Source organism: Peromyscus maniculatus, chromosome 8, assembly GCF_049852395.1.
Source record: "Peromyscus maniculatus bairdii isolate BWxNUB_F1_BW_parent chromosome 8, HU_Pman_BW_mat_3.1, whole genome shotgun sequence".
Taxonomy (NCBI): domain Eukaryota; kingdom Metazoa; phylum Chordata; class Mammalia; order Rodentia; family Cricetidae; genus Peromyscus; species Peromyscus maniculatus.
This window is the reverse complement of record NC_134859.1, coordinates 39,170,427-39,198,348: the sequence shown is the minus strand read 5'-3', so window position 1 is coordinate 39,198,348 and position 27,922 is coordinate 39,170,427. Positions and strand designations below refer to the sequence as shown.

General features: G+C 49.1%; 1 protein-coding gene across 1 annotated transcript; it reads left to right on the top strand.

The window, feature by feature from the left end:
- Ccdc69 (coiled-coil domain containing 69) lies at positions 1-27,890 on the top strand. Its single transcript, XM_006984938.4, has 7 exons — positions 1-282; positions 18,272-18,356; positions 22,408-22,481; positions 24,454-24,555; positions 24,994-25,113; positions 26,374-26,471; positions 27,071-27,890. The coding sequence occupies exons 1-7, from the start codon at positions 235-237 to the stop codon at positions 27,150-27,152; spliced, it is 609 nt and encodes a 202-aa protein (XP_006985000.1). The 5' UTR covers positions 1-234; the 3' UTR covers positions 27,153-27,890.
- The last annotated feature ends 32 nt before the right edge of the window (positions 27,891-27,922 follow it).

Sequence of the window (27,922 nt, the reverse complement as noted above, 5' to 3'; positions counted from 1 at the left end):
CTCTTTCTCAGCAGTGGGTCTTGAGAACTATTTGTTGCTCTTTGGGATCCCTCGCGCCCGGGGCCGCTGCAGGTGTTCCTGGCGTGGAGCGCCTCTGGCACCTGCCCTGGCCGGGCCCCAGCCTCAGCCCCGGCCCCGCGCAGGCCCTGCTCTTCCGGCATTTCAGGCGTGTAGCCGGCGGGGCTGCAGCTCAGGGTGCTTGAGAGTCACAGCCGGCGGGACGCACGAAGCAGGATGGGCTGCAGGCACAGCCGACCCAGCCTCTGCAAGCGCGCGGAAAAGGTACTGGGCGCTGGGACACGGAGGTCTGCCTTGGGGGGCGTTCAGAGGGTCGACAGAGGACACCGGATGGACAACAATCGGGGACTGGCACGGAGACCCGGGTGCAGGGACGGCGATGATCTGTCCCCGCCCGCGCCGAGCCAACCCGGCAGCCAGCAGCCGAGTTGACACACTCAGCCCCAGGCAAAACTGAAGCTGATCTCTGCTGTCCCGGCGCGGAGATGACTGGTGTGTCTGTGGCAGATGGTCTTAAGTGTGGGGCTGTCACTGTGTGGTTGAGGACCGGACGCTTGACCTCTCTGAGTCTTGGGCTAAGGTCTAAGGCCCGCAATCTGAGTGGTCCACTGCCTTGCAGCGCTAGCATCACTTGAGACCTGTTGGAAACCTAAACTCCAGGTCTGCCCAAGGGTTGTTAAGACACAGCCTGCCCCTTAACGGAGTTTCGCCTTGGATCACTGCTCCCTTTTAGAGCCTGGGAAGCGGTCAGGGCCTCTTGCAAGCTCAGAGCAGTGCGTGGGCTGCCCTTAGGGTAGCTGGGAGGGGCCAAAGAGGGAGGCGATCTGTAGTCTCCTGCAGCTCTCTCCTCCCTTCCTGTCCCTCCCCCAGGGACCTGAAGCTGGGTTAGGGCCCAAGAGACTGACTCAGGTTTCTGCCCCTTGAGGTCTGAGAAGCCCCAGGAGGTTGGAGCCTAGATCCAGGACCATGTCTACAGAGAGGACAGCAGGAGGCCCAGAGAAGGGAACAGGGACCCTGGAGTCCTGGTCCTATTTCCTGTTGCTCTCTGCCAGTCCCTCCGTCCCAGCCGGTGGGGATGGACAGACCTTGCACTTGACCAGCCCCCCCCCCTCTTGTGAAAATGACTAACTTTGCAATGGAACGTCAGCTCTTCTGTCTGTCATCTGTGTACGTCTGTCTTCAGCTTTGCCAGTGTCTCTTGCTCTCTGCTCCCTCCCCAGCACTTCCAATGACTTTTAATTATTTGTTTTGTTTTTCTCCCTCCCTCACCCCCCCCCTTTTTGTGACAGGGTTTTATGTAGCCCAGGCTGCCCGCAAATTGGATATGTAGCCAAGACTGGCCTTGAACTACTAATCCACCTGCCTCTCCCTCTCAAGTGCTGGGATTACCAGCATGTCCCATCATGCCAGGCTGTGTGTTTTTGTTTAGTTTTTGAGAAAAGGTCTCAATACCTAGCCCAGGTTGGCCTCAAACTTTCAATTTTCCTTAGCTGCCCCGACGTTGAAATTATAGGCATGGGCTGCCATTCCTGGCTTCCAGTGGCTGCAAAGCCCTTCAGTCAGGCTTATTGCCTCAAACAGCCTGACATGCCTGCCCTGGACCTGTGTGCGTTTGCTGGGTTCTGTCCATCACACTGCCTGTTAGCAGGACAGTGGGCAGCTTTTTTGGCTAAGTTTACACCTGTTCCTACCTCTCCTGGTTGGTGCTTTTGCTTAACTTTTAATGCAGGTGTCAAGACCTGAGCACCCAGTCCATCCCAGCAGGCTTGGGAATACCCCTGGGGGATGGGACACCAGAACAGAGGCTGGGGCCACAGGGTCAGACCACAATAATGACTCACCCTGAGCATTTTCACTTCCCACTCAGCCTCTTGAAGGCCCTGAGAACCAGGTTGAGCTATAGAAGGAAGCATTCCTACATTACAGGTGTGGACACTGAGGCTCAGAGAGTTAGATGCTAGGGTGAGGGAGCTGGAGAGATGGCTCAGTGGTTAAGAGCACTGGCTCCTCCAGAGGATCCAGGTTCAATTCCTAGTACCCACATAACCGTTCATAACCATCTTAAATCCCAGCACTATGGGATCTGACACCCTCTTCAGGCCTCTGTGGCAACCAGCATGCATGTGGCACACAGCATATATGCAGGCAAAACTTATACACATAATTTTTTAAAAAATGTTTTTCCTAATTAAAAAAATATAGAAGACTTGCTGGATGAGGTGGCAACTTTAATCCCAGTACTCAGGAGGTAGAGACAAGTGGATCTTTATGAGTTTGAGTCCAGCCTGGTCTACATACAAGTTCCAGGACAGACAGAACTACATAGAGAGACCCTGTTTCATATATACATATACATATGTGTATATGACTGGCTTTCTTCACATGCCATCTAGCCTGTCACACACACACACACACACACACACACACACACACACACACACACACACCCTCCACTGCCTTGTGCAGAGCATGGAGCAGGTGCTGAGAAGTGCAGTAAGGGCCAACTGGGAGGCAGGCCAAAGCTTAGCCCAGCATGCAGCAGGAGAGCCTCCCAGACTGAGAGGAAGGCTTCTTGGGTGGGGAAGCTTGGCAAGAGTTCCCCCAATCAAAGCCAAGGACTCAAGGGAAGTCCGAGCTGCAGAAAGCCCAGGATGTTGGGCTTGCGCAGAGTGGGGTGGCTGGTAGCGATGCCAGTCTTTATGAGAACTTGCCAGGCTTGGGACAGGATCCAGATGGTTAGGACCTCCCTTGTACCTCCCACACACAGATCCAAGGATTGTTTTGTTTTGTTTTGTTTTGTTTTGTTTTGTTTTGTTTTGTTTTGTTTTGTTTTGTTTTGTTTTGTTTTGTTTTGTTTTGAGACAGGGTTTCTCTGCATAGCTTTGGTGCCTGTCCTAGAGCTCACTCTGTAGACCAGGCTGACCTTGAACTCACAAAGATCTGCCTGGTTCTGCCTCCCAGAGTGCTGGGATTAAAGGCGTGTGCCACCACTGCCTGGTCAGATCCAAGGATTTGATGAGCTCTGTGCTCTGTGGCTCGACTGACCAGGCCCTCTAGACCTTACTGAGAGGCCCCGCCTGGGACTAAGTCACTGCTGTCTCAGGACATGCTGATATCCTGGGAATAGGGACAGGGGATGTAGCTTAGGGATAGAGACCTGGCTTCTATCCACAGCACCACACAAACTGGGCATCATGGTAGATGCCTCTAATCCCAGAACTTGGAAGGTGAGGTAGGAAGATCTAAAGCTCAAGGTCATCAGCTACAGTGAGCTCAAGGCCAGCCTGGTCTACATAGCAAATTTCAGGCCAGCCAGAGCTAGCTATCCAGTGAGACCTTGTCTCAAAAACAAAACAAAACTAAAAAACAAGCAATAGCAACAACAACAAATTCATTCCCCCTACACAGGATCCTTCTTTCATGTTCTATGTACATACTTTTTTTCATGTATTTTTCATGTGTACACACGTGTGTGTGTGTCTGTCTGTCTGTCTATGTGTCTGTGTGCACACACAGGCCACTTCGTGTGTGGAGGTCAGGTAACAACTATCAAGAGTTGGTTCTCTCCTTTCTGGGGATCAAAATCAGTTTGTTAGTGTTGTCAGAAGGCGGCTTTACCCACTGAGTCACCCCAAACACACATAATAAGACATATTTGATGCCTGGCGGTGGTGGCACACACCTTTAATCCCAGCAGTCAGGAGGCAGAGGCAGGCAGATCTCCATGAGTTCAAGGCCAGCCTGGGCTACAGAGTGAGCTCCAGGACAGCCAGGACTGTTTGACATAGAAAGCCTGTCTCGAAATAACATAAAAAAAAAAAAAGAAAGAAAGAAAGAAAAAAAGAAAAATCCGGGTGGTGGTGGCACACACCTTTAATCCCAGCACTAGGAAGATAGAGGCAGGCGGATCTCTGTGAGTTCCAGGCCAGTCTGGTCTACAGAACAAGATCCAGGACAGGCACCAAAACTACACAGAGAAACCCTGTCTAGGAAAAAAGAAAAAAAGAGAGAGAGATATGTTTGAATGTAATAAATACACAAAGCGTCATCTAAAAGAACTTGGCAGACATCTGTGCACGAACTCCACTGAGTTCTGAGGTCTGTGGTCTTCCCTTAGTTCTCAGATCTGCCTGAGTGACCTTGCCAGCAACTCGGCTTCTGGGTTCAGTGTGAGGTAGACACAACATTGGCTCCTGGGTCTAGGTTTGTTCTCCAAAGTCGATGAGAGGTTGAGTGTACTCAAGACCCAATGGCCTGACTGGCACGTGGTGAGGCATAGAATTAAAGTTGGGATCTAAGGATGTCACACCAAAAGAAGTGAAGGAGTTTGTGAGGACAATGGACATTAATGCTTGATGAGGGGGCCAGGTGCAGGGACGTTCAGCCTCGGAACCTTTGTTCTCAAGGAGTAAATTAATCTGTTCTCTGCGGAGCTGGGACACAGGCTCTTGGTCCCTGGGAGAAGCTGAGGGGGCCAGATTTCCATTTCTTGTGCAGAATGGTTGGGGGGGGGAGAGTAGTGAGTTCCTCATTACTGGAGAGGTTCAAGCAGAGGTCAGATGTCATTTGGGTGAGAAAGGTAGAAGTGATACAAGCCCCAGATGGCAAACATTTCCACCATGGAAACCTAATTGTTCTTATCATTGCAGTTTAAGACTAAGTTTCAAATTTTAAAATGGTAGGAAGAAATTTGGAAATTGCTTCTAAGATCACCATTAAGAAATAGCCTCTATAAAATTCATTGGGTGAAATTCTCAAAGAATGAATAAGATTTAAAAAAAATAGCCTGATTTTCCCCCACATATGTCATATAGATGAGGGTGACTATTTCTATAAATCTAGCAACCCTTTTTTTTCCCAATATTTTTGGTGGGGGGGGGGGAGAGAGGGAGAAAGAAAATGCATGCCACACATATACCAGCATCCTGCCTCATCTATCAGATTCCCAGGAGCTGAGGTTACAGACAGTCGTGAGCTGCCCACATGAGTGCTGGGAACTGAACTCCAGTACTCTGGAAGATCAGCAAGTGCTCTTAACCACGTAGCCTTCTCTCCAGCCCTAAATCTGGGAATATATTGCATATGGCTGTTTTCTGGTGCTCTACCAGAGGCATTTTTCCCACATGAATTAGTCTGCAGAACCTTTTCCTAATGGCCACCTAAGGTCCTGGCCATTGTCCTTGTTTAACAGGTTTGTGCATGTGCATTGGTTCTTTACAGCCCTCCACCTTTGCTAGTGATGAACTTCCTGTGTTCTCCTAACCCGGGGCACAGTGACTTTGTCCCTAGATCAGTGAGAGTCACATAAACAATGATATCTTGGCCAGGTGGTGATGGTGCATGCCTTTAATCCCAGCACTCAGGAGGCAGAGGCAGTTGGATCTCTGTGAGTTCGAGGATAGCATGGGCAACAGAGTGAGATCCAGGCCAGGCTCCAAAGCTACACAGAGAAACCCTGTCTCAAAACAACAACAACAACAACAACAACAACAAAACCAACAACGATATCTTGGCTGGGACTTGAAGGTGGGTGGGGATGAAACCTTCACTGGCTAACTATATGATATGAGGTGGAGGTCCCGGGCAGAAGAAATACAAGGCACATTTGACCTTTGCCCTGCGGTGGCCATAGGCATGCTAGTCAGGGAGCGTGAGAGAAGCCGCCGGCCTGACGAGGCAGCAGCTGTCCCCTTACCTTCTGCCCTGGCCATTACTGACACATCACACCGGTACTTACATGGCCTGTGTCCCAGCCATCACAGCAGCACTGGCCCTCGCGTGGCCTCTGAGCTGATGTTTTTAGCCAGAAAAATAATGTTCCATAGATCTGTCATTCTGGATGAGTGCAGTGCAAGCTTCCACACACAGAGTGTTCTCAGAGACTCGTGAGGTGCAGCCACGTTTCTCTGCTAGACCTTTCAACCTAAAATGCACCAGAAACATTCCTAAGACGTAGGTCCTCCTGGGGATGCAACCCATCTGAGAGAAGGCTTACCTGGCATATCCAGGTTCTTGGGTGTCATACCCAGTATTGCATGAAGCTGTGTGGTGGCACATGCCTATAATCCCAGCACTAAGGAGGTGGGGGCATGAGGACCAAGAGTTCAAAGTTGCCAGGCAGTTCTGGCATACCCCTTTATCCCACCACTTGAGAGACAGAGGCAGGCAGATCTGCATTTGAGGCCAGCCTGGGCTACTGAATGAGTTCCAGGACAGCCAGGGCTACATAGAAAAATCAAAACAAACAAACAAAAAAATCTATAGTTATCTTCAGCTACATAGTGAATTTGAGGGTAGCCTGATCTACACTGTATAACAACCTGACTCCAAAGAAATTCCTAGGAATTGCTCTTTGGGACACATCCTTTGGTGACAAGCTTTCTGAGCTCATACGTGTTCTTAATTCTGCTTTCTAAAATTGTGGTTGAACTTACAGGAGGCTAGACTCTTTCCCTAAGAGCATGACATGCTCCAGCCTCCTGTAAACACACCCCCATTTGCCTCCATTGGTGCCATGCCTGGGCCTGTGCTTCCTGTCAGCTCGTGGTTTTTATAGCGACAGCCTAAAATGGTGAAAGTTTATGTTAATTGCTCAGGAGAGCTGTTTGAGTCCAGGGTGTGCATCACTGGGTAGCAGGGACTGACATGTGTGTTCATAGATCACACAGTGAAGAGAAGTCTGTAATCTGCCTGGAAATGAGCTGTTGAAGCTCATGGTGGGCCAGGCATGGTAGCCCATAGCAATGGTCATAGCATTGGGGAAGAAGGAGCATGAGGATCAAGAGTTCCATGTCATCTGTCATGCTTACTAGATAGCAAGTTGGTGGCCAGCTTGGTCTACATGAGACCCTGTCTCAAAAAAAATTTTAAAAATTAAAAATGTAAACAAAGCCTGCCTTGGGAAGAGTAGGCATGTGCTGTAAAGCTGAGTGACCACCATTCAGACTGGCACCTCACAAGGACTTAGCTTTCCATCCTCAAGGCCTACATTATCCTCTGGGTGTGTCCCCCCCCTCGGCACTGCGAGCGGTCTTCCCAGGATGGGTGGAGCACCTTTTGGGAACTGGGATATGGCCCACTCTTCAACTCTTCCCTTCTGGGTCCTTAGGCTTCTCTCTCTGTTCACTGACTGCCTTGGCCACTGTCATTCTCCAAGAGAGCTTGCTTCTGTTTGGCACAGAGTCTCACTATGTGGTCCAGGTTGGTCTACATGAGCTCCTCGGGCCTTGGAGGACGGGCATGCGCTGCCACACCAGGCTCCACTTCTTTCAGATGAGCGAATGGCTTCGTGTGATAGCAGTCTTTAGAGTCAGGCCCATCCTTCGCAATCGCCACGAAGCTGCCTTCTGCGCTTTCTGGTTGCAAATGTCCTGCCCTGGGCATCCTATAGTCTCTGTTCTTGATAAAGGAACTTCTCCCCGCTTGCAGGCAAACTATGAGACTGGGAAGCATACTGATGGGAGGTGGCAGTCGTGCTGGCATCCTCTCCCCCTAGGCCAGTGGTTCTCCACCTGTGGATCGAGACCACTTTGAAAATCAAATGATCCTTTCCCAAGGGTCACCTAAGACCATCAGAAAACACAGATATGGGGCCAGGGAGTGGTGGTGCATGCTTTTAATCCCGGCACTCAGGAGGCAGAGGCAGGCAGATCTCTGATTCTGAGGCCAGCCTGACCCACAGAGTACATTCCAGGACAGCCAGGGCTACATAGAGAAATTCTGTCTCAAAAAAAAAAAAAAAAAAAAAAGCCAGGCGGTAATGGCATATGCCTTTAATTCCAGCACTTGAGAGACAGAGGCAGGCAGATTTCTATGAGTTTGAGGCCAGCCTGGCCTACAAAGTGAGTTTCAGGACAGCTAGGGATACACAGAGAAACCCTGTCTCAAAACAAAACAAAACCGAGAGAGAGAGAGAGAGAGAGAGAGAGAGAGAGAGAGAGAGAGAGAGAGAGAGAGAGAGAGCGCAAAGGCATTTGTATTGCAATTTATAACAGTAACAAAATTACAGTTATTAAGTACAAAGAGAAATAATTTTATGGTTGGAGGGTCACCACACACAGCACAAGGAACTGTATTAAAGGGTCACAGCATTAGGAAAGTTGATAACCACCATCCTAGGCATTTGACTGTTATATTGTTCTGGCCTGGGCTTCTGGGAGGCAGGCTATGAAAGACTCCAGGTTTGCCCTCATCCCCATAAGCAAGTACCCTCCTTTCCTCCACTCCAAAAATACCTCTTCCATGATGCCGAAGCAGCCGAGTGTGTCAAACCTCCAGCCCCCTCCCTGTTCAAAGCAAACACAGGCCAGGATTGATGATGGATGAGATGGCAAGATGACATCACCTTATCCCTGATTCCCATCTATAGCATAGCAAAGCCAGAAGGGCTCTTAGGTTTCCTATGGGCCAATGTCTGCTTCCTAATTTCAGAAGCAATGGAACCGTTCATCCCAGGCTCCTGCCGTCATGCCTTCCCTGACGTGATGGGCTGCGCCCCTCCAACTCTCAGCCAGGACAGGCCTTTCCTCCTCTATGCCGCTTCTTGTCAGGCACTGGGTGACAACAAAAAGAAAAGTCACTCAGAAAGGGTTGCACAGGCCTTGTCCAAGCCCTGCCATTGGGCTCCACCTCACCCTTGCTCAAGCTCTTGTAAATCAGGGTGCTCATAAAACATGATTTGATCATTAAAAATAGAAATAAAGGGGCTAGAGAGGTGGCTCTGTGATTGATAGCATGTACTGCTCTTCCAGAGGATCGGAGTTCTGTTCCCAGCTCCAAGGTGGAGTGGCTGCCAACTGCCTGTAGCTCAGGTTAGATCCAGGAGATCCTTCACCCTCTTCTGGCTCCATGGGCGCCTGTGCTCACATCCACATCCTAACACACACACACACACACACACACACACACACACACACACACACACACGATTAAAACTAAAATATATCTTAAAAAATAGAAATAATGTCAGACATGGTGGCATATATCTTTACTCCCAGCACTTGGGAGGCAAAGACAGATGGATCTCTGAGTTTGAGGGCAGGCTGGTCTACAGAGTGAGTTCCAGGCCAGCCAGGACCTGTCTTTAAAAGAAAAAAAAAAGAGGGCTGGAGAGATGGTTCAGAGGTTAAGAGCACTGCTTGCTCTTCCAAAGGTCCTGAGTTCAATTCCCAGCAACCACATGGTGGCTCACAACCATCTGTAATGAGATCTGGTGCCTGTGGGGATATGTGCAGACAGAACATTGTATACATAATAAATAAATAAATCTTTAAAAAAAAAAAAAGAAAAAAATTGGGTATGGTACTTCACACCTGTAATCCCAGCACTTGGGAGGTAGAGGAAGGAGAATCATGAATTCAAGTTCATCTTTAGCTACACAGCCATTCAAAGCCAGCCTGGGCTACATGAGACCCTGTCTTAACAAAAACAAAAAAAAAATCAAAAATAGAATTAAGGGGCTGAAGTGATGGATCCATTCACTGGACGCTCTTCCAGAGAACCCAGGTTTGAATCTGAGCATTTGTATGGTGGTTCACAACCATCTGTAACTCCATTTCCAGAGGATTCGCAGTCTTGTGCTGGCCTCTTTAGGTACCAGACACATGTAATACACAGACAGACAAAACAGTAATATACATACAATTAAAACAAAAATTTTTTACATTATTTATTTTATGGGTATGAATGCTTTGCCTGCATGTACATATATGTACCATGTGTGTACCTGATGATCCAAGAGGTCAGAAGAGGATGTTGGCTTCCCCGGGAGCTGGAGTTGCACATGGTTAGAAGCCATCACGTGGTTGCTAAGAGTCAAACCCAGGTCCTCTGGAAGAAACAGTAAGTGCTTTAAACCACTAAGCCATCTCTTTAGCCCCTAGAAAATAATTTCTTTTCTTTTCTTTTTTCTTTTTTCTTTTTTTGGTTTTTCGAGACAGGGTTTCTCTGTGTAGCTTTGCGCCTTTCCTGGATCTGGCACTATAGACCAGGCTGGCCTCGAACTCACAGAGATCCGCCTGCCTCTGCCTCCCGAGTGCTGGGATTAAAGGCATGCGCCACCACCGCCTGACGAAAATAATTTTTAAAGAAAAGAAAGAAAGAATCTTACCTCACAGTAAGATTAAAAAACCAAGTTTATCCCCAGAATGTTTCACTTAAATCATTATGATTAACATATTCACAGACCAATTAATGTGAAGTAATAAATATTCATAATGTCTGAGCAATTAAGATGTTAGAAGCCATACATAACACTCCAGTTCCAAATATGGTTACACAGGTGTATAATATAGGCTGCCATATTCCAGGCTTATCTATGTATCACAGGATTTTACTTTTACATTTTTCTGTATTCTCCCTAATTTCTACAGCAAATACTGACTCCTGCGTAAGTGGAAAAAAATTGCATTATGTATTAACGTTTAAGAAAGTGACAGGGGCCTCAAGGATGATGTAGCTCAGTGGCAAAGTGCCTGTGCCTGCTTACCATGCACAAGGCCCTGGGTTCGATTCCCAGTGTCACAGGAATGCAGAGGATGGGAAGGGGAGACTAGGAACTGCCTGTGGGGGAGCCCCAGGTGTCACTGTGCAGGTGCTAGCCTGGAGAGGGTTTTGTCAGACCCTGGGAAGGCTGTGACCTTCTTGCAGCTGACAGATGTTCCTGCAGACGAGGTCCTCTCTCTGTAGTGACTGCTGTGAGGTAGGACACAGTGTTTCCTGAGTTTGTGATCTTGATATACTGTGAGACTTGGAGGTAAGCTGAGAGGTCAGCCACAGCTCTGCAGGGCCGGTGCCTGCCGTGTTTCTCAGACAATGAGCAAGAACCTCCTGCATTCTGAGCTCTTTGTGCTGTGCTAAGCACTGCAGGTATTTCTACCATTCTGAGGGACCTGAGGTCTGGAAGCTCGCACAGCAGCACAGTTTTGAGTTTAGGATTGGAACCCAGAGCCAGATGCTTCTAGAACCCCGACCTTCAGCCTCACTTGACTCCAGCTAGTGTTTGTCCGAGTGGTTCTGCGCCGACTGAAGCATGTGATCATGCCTTTTGTTCGCTGCCTGGTTTCATTTTTAAGATTTATTTTTAGGCTCAGCGGTTAAGAGCACTGACTGCTCTTCCAGAGGACCCAGGTTCAATTCCCAGCACCCGCATGGCAGCTCACAACTGTCTGTAACTACAAGATCTGACACCCTCACACAGGCATGCATGCATACAGGCAGAACACCAATGCACGTAAAATAAAAATAAATAAATTATTTTTTTAATTTATTTTTATTTATATGTCAGTGTGTGTTTATATAAGTGAATACAGGTTCCCACAGAGACCAGAAGAGGGTGCCAGATCACCTGGAACTACCTGGTGTGGGAGCTGGGAACTGAACTCTGGTCCTCTGGAAGAACAGCACGTGCTCTTAACCACCAAGCCTCTCTCCAGCCCTGGGCTGGTCCTATTTTTGTTTTGAACTCTCTGTGTAACTCAGGTTGGCCTCGAACCTGCAATCCTCCTGCTTCAGCCTTCTGAGTACAGGGACTGTAGTCATGCATCACCACCCTGTCAGGGTGAAACCTGGTTTGAAGTATCATATTCCCCTCCCCCTGCAGTGAGGCCTCAGTTGCCTTGTTTGTTATAATCAGAGCTTCACAATGTTATTACTTAATTTTGTGTGTGTGTGTGTGTGTGTGTGTGTGTGTGTGTGTGTGTGTGTGTGTGTACTCACATGCAATGGCACATAAGGGGAGGACAGAGGACAATGAATAGCAGCCCGTTCTCTTCTCCTGCCACGTGGCTCCTGGGGATTGAATTCAGGTTGTCAGGCTTCGTGGCAAGCCTTTACCCACCCAGCCACCTTGCCTGCCCTACTTGGGCTATTTTTATAAACATCTCATAATCCTTTTGTCAAGAAGAAAGCCTTTGGGGCCAGAGAGATGGCTCAGCAGTTAAGAGTACTGATAATTCTTCCAGAGGACCCAGTTCAGTTTCTACAGCTATCAGGGTGGCTCACAACTGTAAGGCCAGTCCCAGGGATCTGATGCCCTCTTATACATCCAGGCAAAACACTCATACATATTAAAAAGATAAACAAGTAAATAAATAAATAAATAAACTTTTCTTTTTCTTTTCTCTTTTTCTCTTTTTCTTTTCTTTTTTTTTTCTTTTTTCTTTTCTTTTTTTCTTTTTTTTCTGTTTTCTTTTCTTTTTTTCTTTTTTTCTTTTTTTTGTTTTTGTTTGTTTTGTTTTTTCTAGACAGGGTTTCTCTGTGTAGCTTTGTGCCTTTCCTGGTACTCGCTTTGTAGACCAGGCTGGCCTCAAACTCACAGAGATCCGCCTGCCTCTGCCTCCCGAGTGCTGGGTTAAAGGCGTGCGCCACCACCGCCCGGCAAATAAACTTTTTTTAATTGTCTCATAATCATGATTTTTATTAGTTTTGCATTTGAAAACAACAGTGACAGCAAGCAGGGGTTCATTCTCCAAGTTGTGGGTAGAAGGAATAAACTTTAATTGGGGAAGATGTTCTTCATTGGCAGTCGGGTTGCAGTGATGGATGTTTGGGAATGGCATCTCACATGCTGCTTCAGGTGTTAGATCTGGCAAACATTCAGTTGCAGAGGATTCACTGGGAGGTCAGTACCCCAGTGTGGCTTCTCCTGTGTCTACTGCAGGAATCAGAGCACGTGAATTTCCATGGGCATCCAGGTACATTGCACACATAAGGCTTCTCCCCAGGGCGTTTCCTCATATGGTCTCTGAGCTGTAAAGGCTTTGTGTAAGGTTTCCCACAATCTTGGCAGGCAGGAGTCGGGCTTCAACTGGGAGGCTTCTTCTTGGACACAGGGCTCTGGGACTTGGAGTCTGATCTTTCCTGGGGACGCTGTCTCTGGACCACAGGAGAATCTGGCATGCTTTCTGGAGGTTGTCTTGGGGTCAAAGGACAATGGGAGGGGCCTGGCGATCCACCTGAAACCACCTGAGGATCACTGCCACCTTCAGCACTGGGTGCTGGCTTCTGACCTGTGCAGACATCCTGAGCGTGAGAGGATACCAGCTAGCCCGAGTAGTGTGACTGGGCACCACTGGGCTTTCTCAGGTGATGCTTAGATACAGCCTTTTTTCCTGTAGAGCTTTTCTTCCTGTCCCACTGGCGAGTCACGGCAAAAGGTGGAATTTCGTGCCTACACCCACAAGTATTAAGAAAAGTGGACTTGGCGATAGCGAGGTCGGGGACCCACATCAAAATTGGCCCCGAATGCTCTCGGGAATACACCTCACATGTTCTAGGTGCCCTCTGATTGGAGTCCAAGGTCTGGTCCCCAGTGACAGGCATCTCTTGGTGGTGCTCCTCTTGGGTGGTCTGGTCCAACACAGAAGTAACTACATGGTCTTCATCACAGGTCTGTTCACCACTGAAGGACCTTACATGGCTCCCTTCAGGAGATGCGGGCTTTCTTTCAGAGAGAACATCTTGATTATCACCAGACCTCTTCCTCAGACTTTCACACAAGGCTGCAGTATAGGTCACAAAAGTCTCCCTACCACTCAGGGTCTCCACCAGGCTGAATTCTTTGTGGACCGTCTCCTTGCTGCCAGAGACTGCTCTCCCCTGGGAACCAGAGAGGGAGGTCTCCTGGGTGTTGAGCTTCATCAGTCAAGAGACTGCAGGGGATTTAGTCCGGTCAGCAGGCACACCTTGCTGATTCATAGCAACTGCCTCACTGGGCTCTCCCAATTGGAAAGGTGTGTCTTTTCCGAGATTTGCCCTTGAATTCTGGGGCAAAGATTTAGATTTGGATTTAGACTTAGATTTAGATACCATCACTGTTTCTTTACTGGTAGGTACCACTTGGCTCTTTGGTGTGCTACAAGATTCAGGGTTCATCACTGTTTCATCACAGGTAGGCACCACTTGTCTCTGAGCTGACTGGTCTCCACAGGGGCAGTCTGAGGAGTTCAGGGCCCAGGCTGAGAATTACCCGGAGTTTCTCTCTGGCCCTTCAGTGGTTCAGGGACCACCTGCTGGTGCTCCTCAGGTTCCTCAACTGTTCCAGAATCTGAGAACATGGTGCCAAACTAGGTTTTCAGTTCTGGGAGCTAAAGTTCTTAAGAGTAGTCCACTATGAAGACAGACAGAGGCTACGTGGTAGACCCAAGCTGCTCTAGAATGTGAGCTGGAGGCCAGGGCTTCAGACCTGCACAGGCTGTGATGAAGGTGACCTGGGAGAAAGGATAAATAAACTTTTTCATTAAAATTTTTCATTAAAAAATGAAATTCAATTTTTGAAAAAGAATGAACCTTTGGGATTGGTGAGTTGGTTTAGGAAGGAAAGGTGTGTTGCCTCCAAGACTGATGACCTCAGTTTGAGCCTAAGGACTCACAGTAGAGAGAACTGACTCCCCAAAGTTGTCCTCTATTCTCCACACATGTACTGTGGTGTGTGCATGTGTGTGCACATGCGCGCAAGTGCTCATGCACACATGTGCACGCGCACACACACACACAAATACTAGTATTTAAAATAGAAAAAAAAAGCGGGGAAGCCCACGGTCTTGGGGCATTTGCTTTGGGGTACATCAGCTGCCACCCCTAGAACACACAGCCACTTTCACTAAGGGTAGTGGTGACAGGAGCCGGTCATTGGTGCTGATGGATTCAGTGCCCTTCTATGCCCACAGCATGGTTGAATTGGGTTGTTGAACTAATTCTAGAGGATGAATAGAGAAAGACCAGACTCACTTCCAGACACATCACCTCTGGCCCTACCGACTTCCTGCCAATCATTTAGTGGTTGGTTCAAGACACTTAAGGTCTCTCAGTCTTAAGCAGGAGCCTGCCCCCCGCCCCCCCAAAAAAATAGACTATACTCTCAGCCGGGCGGTGGTGGTGCACACCTTTAATCCCGTTCTCTCCTTCTGCCTCGTGGCTCCTGGGGATTGAATACAGGTTGTCAGAGGCAGAGGCAGGCGGATCTCTGTGAGTTCGAGGCCCACCTAGGCTACAAAGTGAGTTCCAGGAAAGGCACAAAGCTACACAGAGAAACCCTGTCTCGGAAAAAAAAAAAAAAAAAAAAAAGATAAAAAAGCAGAGTCCTGGCACTGTTGAAAATCACAGCCGCTCCATCCAGCTCCTCACTGTGTTACCCATGATGATGCTACACAGTTGAAGGGGACATATGGTGAATGAGAAAGCTTTGGTTTGAAGTTCCTTTGCCATGGGTATGACCATACCATTTAGTCTCTTCTGACTGAAACAAAAGATCAGATATTAAATACAACTACAGCTGAGTATAGTAGTATTCTCCCATAATCCAAGGATTTGGGAGGTGGAGGCAGGAGGATTATGAGTTTGAGGCAAGCCTGAGCTACATGAGACTGTATCTTAAAAAAAAAAAAACAAGCACCGGGCTACAGAGTGACTTACCAGCTAAGAGAACTTCCCACTTTACCAGAGGACCCAAGTATCCATAACTCAGGGCTTACAATGGTCTATAATTCCAGGCCCAGGGGAGTTCTTCTAGCCCTAGAAGTGCCCATATGCATGTAACATATACACACATACATAGTCACACATGTGCAAACAGGCTGGGCAGATGACTCAACAGATAAGGGCCTTGCTGCCAAGGCTGATGGCCTGAGTTCAGTCCCTAGGACCCACATAGTAGAACTGGCTGCCACAGGTTGACCTCTGGCCTCCACGCATGTGTGAGACACACACATACCCACACTTGCTAAATAAAGCATAAAGCAATTTTATGGCCGGGAGGTGGTGGCGCACGCCTTTAATCCCAGCACTCGGGAGGCAGAGCCAGGCGGATCTCTGTGAGTTCGAGGCCAGCCTGGGCTACCAAGTGAGCTCCAGGAAAGGCGCAAAGCTACACAGAGAAACCCTGTCTCGAAAAACCAAAAAAAAAAAAAAAAAAAAAAAAAAAAAAAAAAAAAAAAAAGCAATTTTATGAAGCATTTTTGGGAGTGTAGCTCACTGGTAAAACACTTGCTTGGCATGCTGGGAGATACTTAGAAGTCTGAAAGTCCAGGATAGATAACAAGCATGAGATCATAGGCCTCCATGGCACTTCCATAGCACGGAGGCTTGACAAATTATTTGGAAATAAAATATGCAGGAAGTTTTACACAATGACCAGGCTCTGTTAGTCAGGGGTCAAAGGTCACAGGACATGAGAGTGTTATAGAAAATTCAGACTAAAGCCAACTCGAGCCAGCCACGGCACGGCCCAGGGCTTCCTGTTCGTCCTTCCCAGCTCAGTCATGAGCCCTTCCCATCTCTCTGCCTCAGTTTCCTCCCTCAATGTTGAAGCAGCGGGGAAAACGTTAGGAAGATTTCCGAGTGTTTTCCCACTATTATCCAACTGGCTGTCTTTAACTGTGCATAGGAAACAAACTCAACCAGTCCTCAAAATTCTGAAATGTTGAATCCCTGCATGTGAACCTGCATCGTTTGAAACTGATTGCTTCATTACATGGTCGGGGGGGGGGGGGGGCTTCTGTTTGTTCTTGTTTCTTTGAGAGGGTCTCATGTACCCTGGGCTGGCATCAAGCCCACTACGTAACCAAAATTGAACTGGAACTTCTGGACCTCCTGTCTCTACTGCCCCAGTACTAGGGATTACAGGGAAATGTCACCATGCCTGGCTTTAAACTGATGGCTTAAAAAATGTTTTCATCTGTGTGTGTAAGGGGTAGGTGGATAGACTCACATGCATACAGGTGCCCACAGAGGCCAGAAGAGGGCATCAGGTCCCCCTGGAATCAGGTTCTCTGGGAAAGCAGCCAGTGCTCTCAACCATTTAGCTGTCTCTCCAGGTTCCCAGGGTGGCTTTTTAAAAGAATTGTGGGAGCCGATGGGAAAGCATAGCACATGGAGATGCTGTTGCCAAGGCTGAAACCCTGAGCTCAGCTCCCAGAGCCCAAGTGCTAGAGAGAGAGAACCGATTCCACAAGCTGCTCCCTGAACCAAGGCTGGTGCATACCCACAGGGACGCATACAGAGGATGCAGCAGAGATGAGACCCTGTCTCAAACCAGGTGGAGGGTGAGGACTGACCCTTCTGACCTCTACACACCCAGTGCATGCCCAGATTTTTTAAGATTTATTTTTATGTGAATTCGTGCATGCGTGCGTGCGTGCGTGCGTGCGTGCGTGCGTGCGTGCATGCATGCATGAATGCATGCATGCTGTCTGTGGAGGTCAGAAGGAGGGTGTCAGATCCCCTGGATCTGGAGATACAGGTGGTTGTGAGCTACCACTTGTGGGTGCTGGGAACAGAACACAAGTCCTCTGGAAGAGCAGGGCAAACTCTAAGCCACTGAGCCATCTCTCCAGCCCCACAAAGATTCTTTTAGAAGAGTTTATATCGGGCTCTATTGGTTTAGGCAGACAAGCTTGAGGGAACCATGGACAAAGAGGATGCTGCCTCGGCACCAGGAAGACAGGGACTTACATCCTCTGGGAGCCCCTGAATACAGTGGAAAGTTGTTTGCTTAGATGAACTTTCCAAAGCCTGCCTTTTCTGAGAGGGTGAGTCAGATGTGCACATCTGTGGGCCTGTAGTGTGTTTTGATAACACAGCTGTCCTGATGTTGCTGGCCCCACCCCTGGCCTGCAGCATCCTTAACTGTGAAAGTTATTTGAATGATAGACACCAGTGCCTTGAGGGGAAAGGTCCTGCCCCCGGGGCCCACAGGCTCTCCTGGGACAGCTGGGACAGAACTCTGTCATCTGAGCCTTGCCCCCAGAGTGCAGTGGGACTGCCACATCTCAGGTGTGGGACAGTGAGACTGGCTATGAGTGGTCAGCGTGAGAAAGGGGGATGGCTGCTGTCCTCTGGTCTCTGTGGGCCTGCCTAGGGCAAGAAGGGGGACCCCAGAGGACAGATCAGGAACCTGACAGCATAAGACAGAAATGAGCTGTAGCCTTTAGAAGTTGAAGCAGCAAAAGGGGGGTGCTCCATGTAGACCAGCAGAGGCCGGTCCTGCCCCATGGAACATGGGCAATGAATGACACCCAAAACCCTTTCTACCTAGACAGTCCTCTGGGAACTTCTCTGAGCCTAAGGCTGACAGGACCTCTGGGGCCTGCTATGTCTCAGAGTGCTTCTCTCCTGCCTCACCGTCTTCCCCATCAGTCAGAGAGGTGGGGTGCCGATCACACCACTCCACATAGCCCCGGCTGCATGCAGTGAGCAGTTGAGAGACAGTGTGTGTCAGCCCATCCCGTCTGACTCCAGGCCCCACTCTTCACTCTAGGTGGAAGAAACACAGACAGAACTCCTGGAGACACTGGACAATGAGGGAAGGATCCTGGAAGGAAGGCGTGAGGAAGCTGGGCAAGGTGAGGACTGAGAGGCCACAGGAGGCTCCTCAGGGGGCCCTCGGCCTCAGAGGGGTGAGGGGACTTTCCTCCTGGGGCGTGTCTTTAACGTTCTGTTGCCATGCTTTGGTTTCCTTTATTTGAGCATCCTCCTCACCACACCCATTTTTTCTTTCGTTTTAAAAGTCTCTACAGGAAGTCTGCCCACCTCAGGTGGGCGTAGCAGCACATGCCTATAATCCCAGCCGTTGGGAGATGGAGGCAACAGGCAGAACAGGAATCCAAGGCAAGCCTCTGCTACTCACAAAGTGGAGATCAGCTTGGGCTATTGTCAACCATGTCCCAAAAAGGGAGGGGTCAGGGTCTAGAAAACTCAGACAAACCAAATCTCTCTTTTGATATAGCCACCTTCCATCCCTACAACGACGACTCCTAAAAATTACAGCTGAAATAGGGCTAAGGAGATGGTTCTGTACATAAAAATGCGTGTGGCACAAGTGTGAGGACCTGAGTTCAGATCCCCAAAACTCATGTAAAGATGGACCACAGTGTGCATCTGTCATCCCTGCTCTCATGGCGAGACGGGAGGTGGAGACAGGAGAATCCCCAGAATCTCACCGTCCAGCTAACCTAATGTCTGCAGCGGCAAACAAGATCAGCATCTGAGGTTCCCCTCTGACCTCTGCTTAGACCACAGACACACACAGATAGAGAAGAAATCGTGGCTAGGATAGTCGGGTGTGCCTGGCGGCTCACAATCCATCACACAAAGCTAAAGGTAAGAGGACCACTGTGTATTTGAGGCCAGTCTGGGCAACACAGTGAGTTAAAAGCCAACTGAGATACACGGCAAAAGCCTGTCTCAAAAAATTAAGCAAAGGTTGGAGGGACGGCTCCACAGCTGAGAGTGTGTGCTGCTCTTCTGGAGGACCTGAGTCTAGTTCCCAGCACCGCAACTAGAAACTTACAACCGCCCGAACTCCAGTCCCAACGGAACAAATCCTCTCTTCCAGCTTCCACAGGTACTACGGTCATGTCATACACCCCACACAGACAGACAGATAGACACACACGCATACACACACACTAAAAATTAAACACTGCTTTTATAATTAAATCGGTTTTTTGTCAAATTCCTAGTTTTTCAGCTTAGATGTAAGATTGTAAAACATCTGTAGCGAACTTCTGCCCTCCAGGGTTCTCCCATTGTGCTGTAAGCCTGTAGTTAAGACCTCTTCCCTCCTTCAATAAACAGCATTCGGCATTAAAAAAGAAAAATAAAATTCTTAGTTTTTAAATAATTTAGAACTGAAATGACTAAGTCCATGTATATTTATTTTTTCAGATTAGCAAATCACACCTCCAACATCAGTATGTATGACACTGGTGATGTTTAGTGCATTCACAATGCATGCAATCATTGCTACCACTCAGTTCCAGAATATTCTCCTCACCCCAAAAAGAAACACCCAGCAGTAGTCACTCTGTGTCTTCCCAGCAGCCTCTGGCAACTGCTAACCTGCTCCCTGATTTCATGGTATCAGATAGCCTGGCTTACTTCACCCAGCAAGATGCCTCCATGTTACAACATCCATCAGGACTCCAGCTCTTTTTTATGGCTGAGTAATACTCCATTGAATAGACATACCATACTTTGTTTACTTATTCATCATGGATATCCAAGCTGTCTCCACCTCTGGCCACTGGGAACGGTGCCATTAGCCCAAGAACTCACTTGGATGGGTGTTTCCATGTCACCTCACTTTACATGTAGGAGGAGAATATGGTATTTCTATACTTCACCTTTTGAGAAACTCCCAAACTCTTTTCCACTGCAGTTGTCCTACTTCCTGCTCCTCCCAGCAAGGTCTGAGGGCCCCAGTGGCTCCACAGCCCTGTCCATGGGTATCATTTGTCCCTCGCTGTCATCACTGTGGTGAGCACAGGCATTTCATTGAGGGTGTTGGTTTGGGTTTTTGTTTGTTGTACTGTTATTGTTTGAGACGTAAGCTCACTGTGTAACCCTGGATGGCCTGGAACTTACTAGTAGCCCAGCCTGGCTTCCAGCTTGCAGTGGTCCTCCTGCCTCAGCCTCCTGAGGGTTGGAATTAAAGGCATGTGCCACCACAACCAGCCAATCTGTTTACTCTTGAGACTGAATGTCACCAAGCCAACCAGCCTGGGCTCAGCCTCCCACGTACTGAGGTCACAGGGGTGTGGCACCACAGAGGTGTGACACCATGGCTAGTTTATTGGGCTTTTGAACTGCATTTCCCTGCCCACCAACTGGTTGACAACTTTTTGTGTACTGTTGGCATTTGTATAGCTACTTTGGGAAAGTTATGTATGATTTAACAACATTGAAATTGACTCGTAACCCTTCTCCAGATTTACTTCTTTTTTGGTTTTGTTATGTTTTGTTCTGTTCAAGACAGGGTCTCACTGTGTAGCTCTGGCCGTCCTGAAACTTACTTTGTTGACCAGGCTGGCCTTGAACTCACAGAAATCTGCCTGTCACTGCCTCCTGAGTGCTAGGATTAAAGGTGTGCTCCACCACACCTGACTCCAAAATTACTTCTTTTATAAGCTGTTGTGATCATATGGAATTCATGTGCAAGTTTTATATCCTGTGTGTGTGTATGAGTATGTGCACGCGCACGAGCAAGTGCACACTTGCATGCATTATGTAGTCATATGTGTGTAGTACCTGCAGCAGCCAGAAGAGGGCATCATATTTCCTGCAGCTGGAGTTACAGGTGCTGGGTGCTGAACTCTGGTCCTCTGTGAGAGCAGCACATGCTCCTGACCCTGAGCCTCTCTCCAGCCCTTGTCCTTTTCATTTAACACTGTATCAAGCATGTTCCCAAGTACAGCTACAAAAAGGCAGGCTGGCTCAGGCCAGCTTTCCAGGCTTATGCCTGTAATCCCACATTCAGGAGGCTGAAGCAGAAGGATGGTGGAATCTGAGACCAGCCTGGGCTACAAGGTGAGGCCCTGTCTCATAAAAAAAAACAAAGCAAGTCTAGACCATAACACACAAGGGTTTGCTTGCTTCTTGAGAGTCTAGACATCTGGATTTGGTTCTTCAAAGCAATTCTTTCATGAAGATTTGCCTCTCCATTGGCATTCAATCCTTCTTCCATTCCTAGGACAGGTGGCCGAACAACTTTCAAACTCGTGAAACATTGACATTGGTGCAGAATGTCTGGCAATAGAATTAGAACCCAGAAGACAGCTTAACATCAAGCACACTCCCTCACAAGCCTGAATTGCTCTGCCTACGTGGCTGCATGGGAAAACCTTGCCCTGTGGGCATTGGTTTAATCATATTTAGTAAAATAAATACATAGATGCAAAGTAGCCCACTATGGAGCCCAGCAGGGAATGCCTATGGGGGAATCTTCCCAGTAGTCAAAATTCTATTTTTTTTAAAATAATTTTTATTTCATGTGCATTCATATTTTTCCTGAATGTAAGTCTGTGTAAGGTCTCTGATCCCCTTGAAACTGGTGTTACATACAATTATGCCATGCCATGTGGGTGCTAGGAATTGAACCTGGGTCCTCTGGAAGACCTGCGAGAGTCAGTTCTCTCCTCCTGCTACATGGGTCTTAGGGATTGAACTCAGATCACCATAGAGAGACCCTAAGCAAACAAACATTTATTTACTATTTTTGTTGCTGATGGTGGTGGTTGTCATTGTTTCGGCCACACAGGGTTTCACTATGTAGCCCTTGCTGGCCTGGAACTTACTATGTAGAGTAGACCAGGCTGGCCTGGAACTCACTGAGAACCATCTGCCTCAGCTTTCCAAGTACTGGGATTAAAGGTGTGTGCCACCACCCTCTGGCAAGGTTCCCTCTTAAGTGACTCTGGATTGTATCCAGTTGACAATATGCTCTAGCCAGCACAGCTCCTGAGCCAGCCTGGGAAAGGGAAAGATTAAGAAGGCCATTGCTCAGCTCCTGGGTCCAGTGGGCCCTGGAGTGATCATCAGAACCTTCTAGACCTCAGGAGCTTGACAGGTTTTGTGGAAAGTGTCTGAGTTTATAGTGATCTCCTTTCTTCACAGCCTTGCAGATATCATGTGCACAGGAGAAAGACACTTCCAGTGTCTCCACCCAAGAGGTCAAAGCCCCATCGCAGGTGAGAAGGGCCTGGCCATTTGGATGTGAGTAGTCGGGGAATGGTAAGGAAGCCACATGGAGCCCCGAAGCAGCCAAAAATGGTGCCAGTAGGTTAAGGGGGACTTTTGCTTTCCATGCATCCTGGCCCTTTGATGTGGTGACCAGATAGTTGGTTAAGGGGACTTGGCATGCTTTCAGGGTTGGCCTTCTTTCCTACGGAGTTACCTGTCTTGTGTTTTCTGAAGGGGGGGGGTAATTAATGTGTTATTATGTTATTTTAAGTGGATGTTTTTGCCTGTATGTATGTCTATGTGCCACTTGTACGCCTGATGCCCTCAGAGGCCAGAGGAGGTTGTTGAATACCGTGGGAAGAGCTTTAGACAGTTGTGAGCCATCACGTGAGTGTTGAGAACTGAACTCAGATCCTCTAGAAGAGGAGGTAACACTCTTAACCACTGAGCCATAACTCCAGCCCATCAGCTTTCTTAATTGTAGCTGGACACAATCTAGCACAGCCTGGGAAGACAGTTTCAATGAGGAATTGTCTGCATTGGGTTGGCCTGGGAGGTATTGCCTCAGTTATACTAACTGATGTGGGAAGACCCAGCCTGATGTGGGCAACACCCAACACCCAGGACATTCGGAGGGTCCTGAACTATACAAGGGTGAAGAAATCAAGTCAGCACAATCGAGCAAGCACGTGAGCAAGTATACATTAACTTCTCTGTTTCTTGTTTTGGGTGTTTTGTTTTTTAACTGTGAATGTGCTGGGACTCGCTGTTTGAAGTTCCTGCCTTGACTTCCCCACAGTGATAGACGGTAACCTGGAATGAACCCTCTGCGCCCCTACATTGTTTTGTGTTGGGGTGTTTTATCATGTAGCGACAGAAATGAAAGTGGAGCATTACCCAAGGACTGTCAGGAGGATCTTGGGGATGGCAGGGACTGTAGAATGGAGCTGGTGTCCTGAGGCCCAGGACTGTGGTGTCATGAAAGCAGATGCTCAGAGAGACTCCCAGAGGGATGAGGTCTAAGCCTGGAAGATGCTTAGGATCCCTCAGCGAAGGGAAGCCCTCGGCAGCATCGAGCAACTTGCTCAAGAGCATGGAGGAAGGGGAGAAAACGTCTAAGGAAGTCCAGGATGCCAGAGTTGTAGAGAGGCCAGGGGGAGGCAAGGGCCATAGGGTGGGACTGAGCCGGGGAGCATAGGAAGAAGTTGGCCTCTGCCACAAAGGGCATGGCTGAGGAGATCTCTGTCACGGGAAAGGTACAGAGAACCTGCCCGGAGATTGGGGGTGTGGTGTGATGTTGAGCCCCTCCATAGCCCGGTAGAGCCCAGCATGGCTGAGCTTTGAATGTAGGTTGACATTGGTCTTAAATAACCAGGACATCATCCCAAGAGTTTAGGGATCCGTATCAGTTAACTTTTCTCACTACGGTGACCAAATACCTGACAAGAAGCAACCGAGTGAGGGAAGGAAGAGTTCACGTTGGCTAATGGCTTGAATCATTCCATCATGGTAGGGAGGCGTGGTGGCGGGAGCTGAGGTGGCTGGTCACATTGCACCCGTGGTCGGGAAGCAGAGAAGTGATGAGCATAGGTGCTCAGCTCACTCTGTCCTTTCTATTCAGTTCAGGACCCCAGCCTATGGCACAGTGCCACCCAGATCCCAAGTGGCTCTTCTCACCTCAGTGAACTTGATCTAGAAACATTCTCGCAGGCATGCCCAGAGGTTTTTCTCCTGGGCGATTCTAGATCCTGCCGAGTTATCAATCAATATTGACCATCACAGGAGTCGTGAAAGGCTATGGAGGGAGGGGTGGAGCTGGGATGTTTCAGGCCCTAGTGGCAGTGGATTCAACCCGCTCTGCTGGGTGGTGTATGGCGCAGGCCAGGATCACACTGAAGAAGCCCAGTCCTTCCCTTTTAATTGACGTGAAGAGAATCACCTTGACAAATCAAGCTCTTCACTTCCTGCTCCCTTCTCCAGAACTCCTGCGCAATGCCGGCCTCATCACAGGAGGCCAGCCCAACCCAGACGAACGAGGTGGAAAAGTCCATCCTTAGCCGACTCTATAAGAACCACATCCAGGTGCGTACAGAACACAGGCAGGCCTTTATCCTTGGCACTGTGGGAAGGGCCATGGGCAGGCAACGGTAGAGGGCAAGACTCAAAGATGACACATTCCCCTTCACAAGAGCCCGGCAGCAAGAGGGTCCTCAATTCACACCAAGAGAGGCAGACAGGTGGTGGAGCACACAGCTCTATGGGTCCAGAGGGAACTTGGGGCGACTAGCCAGCCTGACACTAGATCGCACGTCAGCCTGCAGAACTACAGCTGTGTGCCACCCCCATACACACATGCCTCAAAGAGTGCCCCTGGGAGGAGATGAGAGAAATGCAACCTTGGCTGTGAAAGGGGGATCACACAAGCCCAATGCCGTGAGCTGCTGGCAGGGTGGGGAGCAGGGGAGACCCATGTCCCTCGCTACCTGCTAGTTGATGGGGTCCCTCTGTGTCCTTCTCTAGGATTATGGCAGCCCCGGCCCATTCTGGGAGCAAGAGCTGGAGAGTTTGCACCATGTCATTGAGATGAAGAATGAGCGGATTCATGAGCTGGAGAAGCAGCAGCTCCTCCTGGAGATGCTGGTCAGTGCTGGGCGGGCAGCAGGCCGCCACTTTCAGGGCATTTCTAGTTCCAGCGTATCCCATACCCTGGTCCTCATCCCCCAACCTGCCCCTGACAGCTCGGCTCTGCTGTTCCTGCCAGGAGTCTGGTCTAGGTCAGGCAGTGGCTTCTTGTCACCTGACTCCTGTCTTTTCTCGGGCCCTCAGGTTGCTGTAACTAGGGCAGCCGTGGGGCCCCGGCAGCCCCTGCGCGCCTCAGAAGGGGCTGCAGCTGTCACACTGCAGGCAGGGCTGAGGAAAGAGGTGAGGCCCACAGGCCAGGCAGGCAGAGGGGGCTAGCCTCAAATAGAGGTGGATCTGGGGGAACTGAGGTCCTTTGAAGACCCAGAACTGAGGCCTCAGAACCCTGAGACAATCTCACCCTCAGGTTCCATCAGTTTGTGCGATTGGTCTGTTTGGGTTTTTATTAGATGGATGTATTTTGTGTACCCATGGGTGGGTGGGCATATGGCATGGCATGCATGGGGAAGAGGACAGATGACAGATTGCAGAAATGAATTCTCTCCTCTCACCATGGGGCTTGCTGGGATTGAACTCAGGTTGTCCAGCATGGCAGAAAATACCCTTTACACTCTGAGCCATTTTTTTAAAAAAACCTTTTTTTAAAAAATTTATTTATTATGTACACAGTATTATGGCCTGCATGCCTGAAGAGAGCACCAGATCATTATAGATGGTCATGAGCCACCATGTGGTTGCTGGGAATTGAACTCAGGACCTCTGGAAGAGCAACCTATGCTCCTAACCTCTGAGCCATCTCTCTAGCCCCCAACCTTTCTTTTTTTTTTTAAGATTTATTTTTGTGTGTGAGTGTGTTACCTACATGTATGCATGTGAACCACATGTATGCAGTGCCCTCAGGGGCCGAAAGAGGGTTTTGGATCCCCTGGAAGAGTTACAGACATAATTATGAGAAGCCATGTGGGTGCTGGGAATCAAACCTGGGTCCTTGGCACTGAGCAGCCAGTGCTCTTAACCGCTGAGCCATCTCTCCAGGCCTGACCAGAGCATCTTCCCAGCACTCTTTTGGGTTTTAACACTCTCCAATAGCAGAAGTCAAGTCAACGGTCCACCTTAACGCTGACCTTGTGTCCAGTTTGCATCTCGCTCCATAAAGCGACATGCTAGTCTAGAAAGAAGCAGTGTCCAGGGGAGAGGTGACGGGCCCACTGTGCCAAGTGAGTGAGACAGCTTCCCAAGCTCCTTTTCGGTTTGTTGCAGAAAGAAAAAAATCTGATATTAGCACTGAAAAACACCACCCTGCGGCAGGAGGTTGAGGACCTGCGTTTCCAAGCTGGGAACAGGTTGACAGTGACAAGGTAGCCACGCCCCTTTTCCCCACTCCCGACCTCCACCAGAACGTCCAGCTGGGAGGGACCCGGAAGAGCCTGGGGACTGGATGGACACGTGGGCCCAGGACCTATCTTGGGAACATGACTCCTCTTTCCCTGGGAGTTAGGAAGCCCAGTTTCTCAACATGAGAAAGAGGAAACAGGAAACAATCCACCTGAGCAGGCATGCGTGGAGCGAATCAGTCCTGAGACTTTGTGAGCGAGCGCTATTGTCCCGTGTCATGGGCAGTTGAATACGTGACATATTTTTCTGGTAGAATCCTCCTCCGGATCCTAAGAGCTAGGTCCTGTTATCCCCGTTTGCTGATGAGGAAACTGAAACTCCGTGTCACCTAAGGTGACCCAGCCTGGTGTGAGGCTCAGCCTGGAGTCACCCAGAGCTCCACCTGTGAGGATTTGGTGCTTGGTCAACACTAGAATCACCCCTCACATACAGGCTGGTAGAGGGGGGGTGGTTGGGGGAACACCTTGGAGAGCGCTGATAACCTCCGCCCCTCAGGAATGATAGGGGGGGGATGGGTTGGTTCAAGCTCCCTCAAGCAACCCCTGCTCTATCTACACCACAGGCAGTTCCGCAAAGATCTGCTTCAGGACCTGGAAAAGGAGTCCCGGAACGGCCACTGCTGCAGCAGACGGAGGAGCCACTGAGCCTCTCCCTTCCTAGCCTGCCCTCTGCTGCACCTCAGCGGCCTCTGTCCTCATCATCCAGACACAGGGCCTGGGCCCCCCATGGCTCCCAGACTCCCCACTCCCTCCAAAGTCTGTGGAGAAGAGCCCAAGACTCCATTCTTCTCCCAGGACGGACCAGGTGGGCAGGAGGAGATGTGTACAGGGTCACAACACTGGTGGTGGAGCTTGGGCCACCAGGATCACCCAAGAAGTGCCTTCCCTTAGTTGGCCCAAGGAACAAGCAAGTAGAGTCGTGTTCTCCCCCACCCCATCCTCATGAGGGTGTTCAAGACTTCTCCCGTGGCAGCTGGCGCCATTTTGACCATCTGACAAGGAAGGAGAAGCCCCCCGCCCCAGATCATCAGCTTTGCTGACAACTCACTGATCCATCAAGTTCTTATTACCACACTCGTAATTCTCACTCCGAGAAAAACTGCAAGAGAAGCCATCCAAGAAAAATGAATACAGCATTGTTTGTGTTGAGATTGGGGGGGGGGGGTCTCACCACCACATAGCCTAACCTTGAACTCGAAACCACCACGCCTCAGCCTCCTGCATGCTGGGAACACGGGCATGTGCCGCCTCATCCAGCCAGATAAAGAGTTGAATTTGCCGTAGTGCTAAGCACTGTGAATATTTTTAAGCATATTTATCTAAGGTCTTAATGTGAAAGTGAAATCTTTTTGTTAAAAATAAAGCTATATTTTCATGTTCTTTGCAGGGAGGATACATTTCATTCTGTGTTGCCT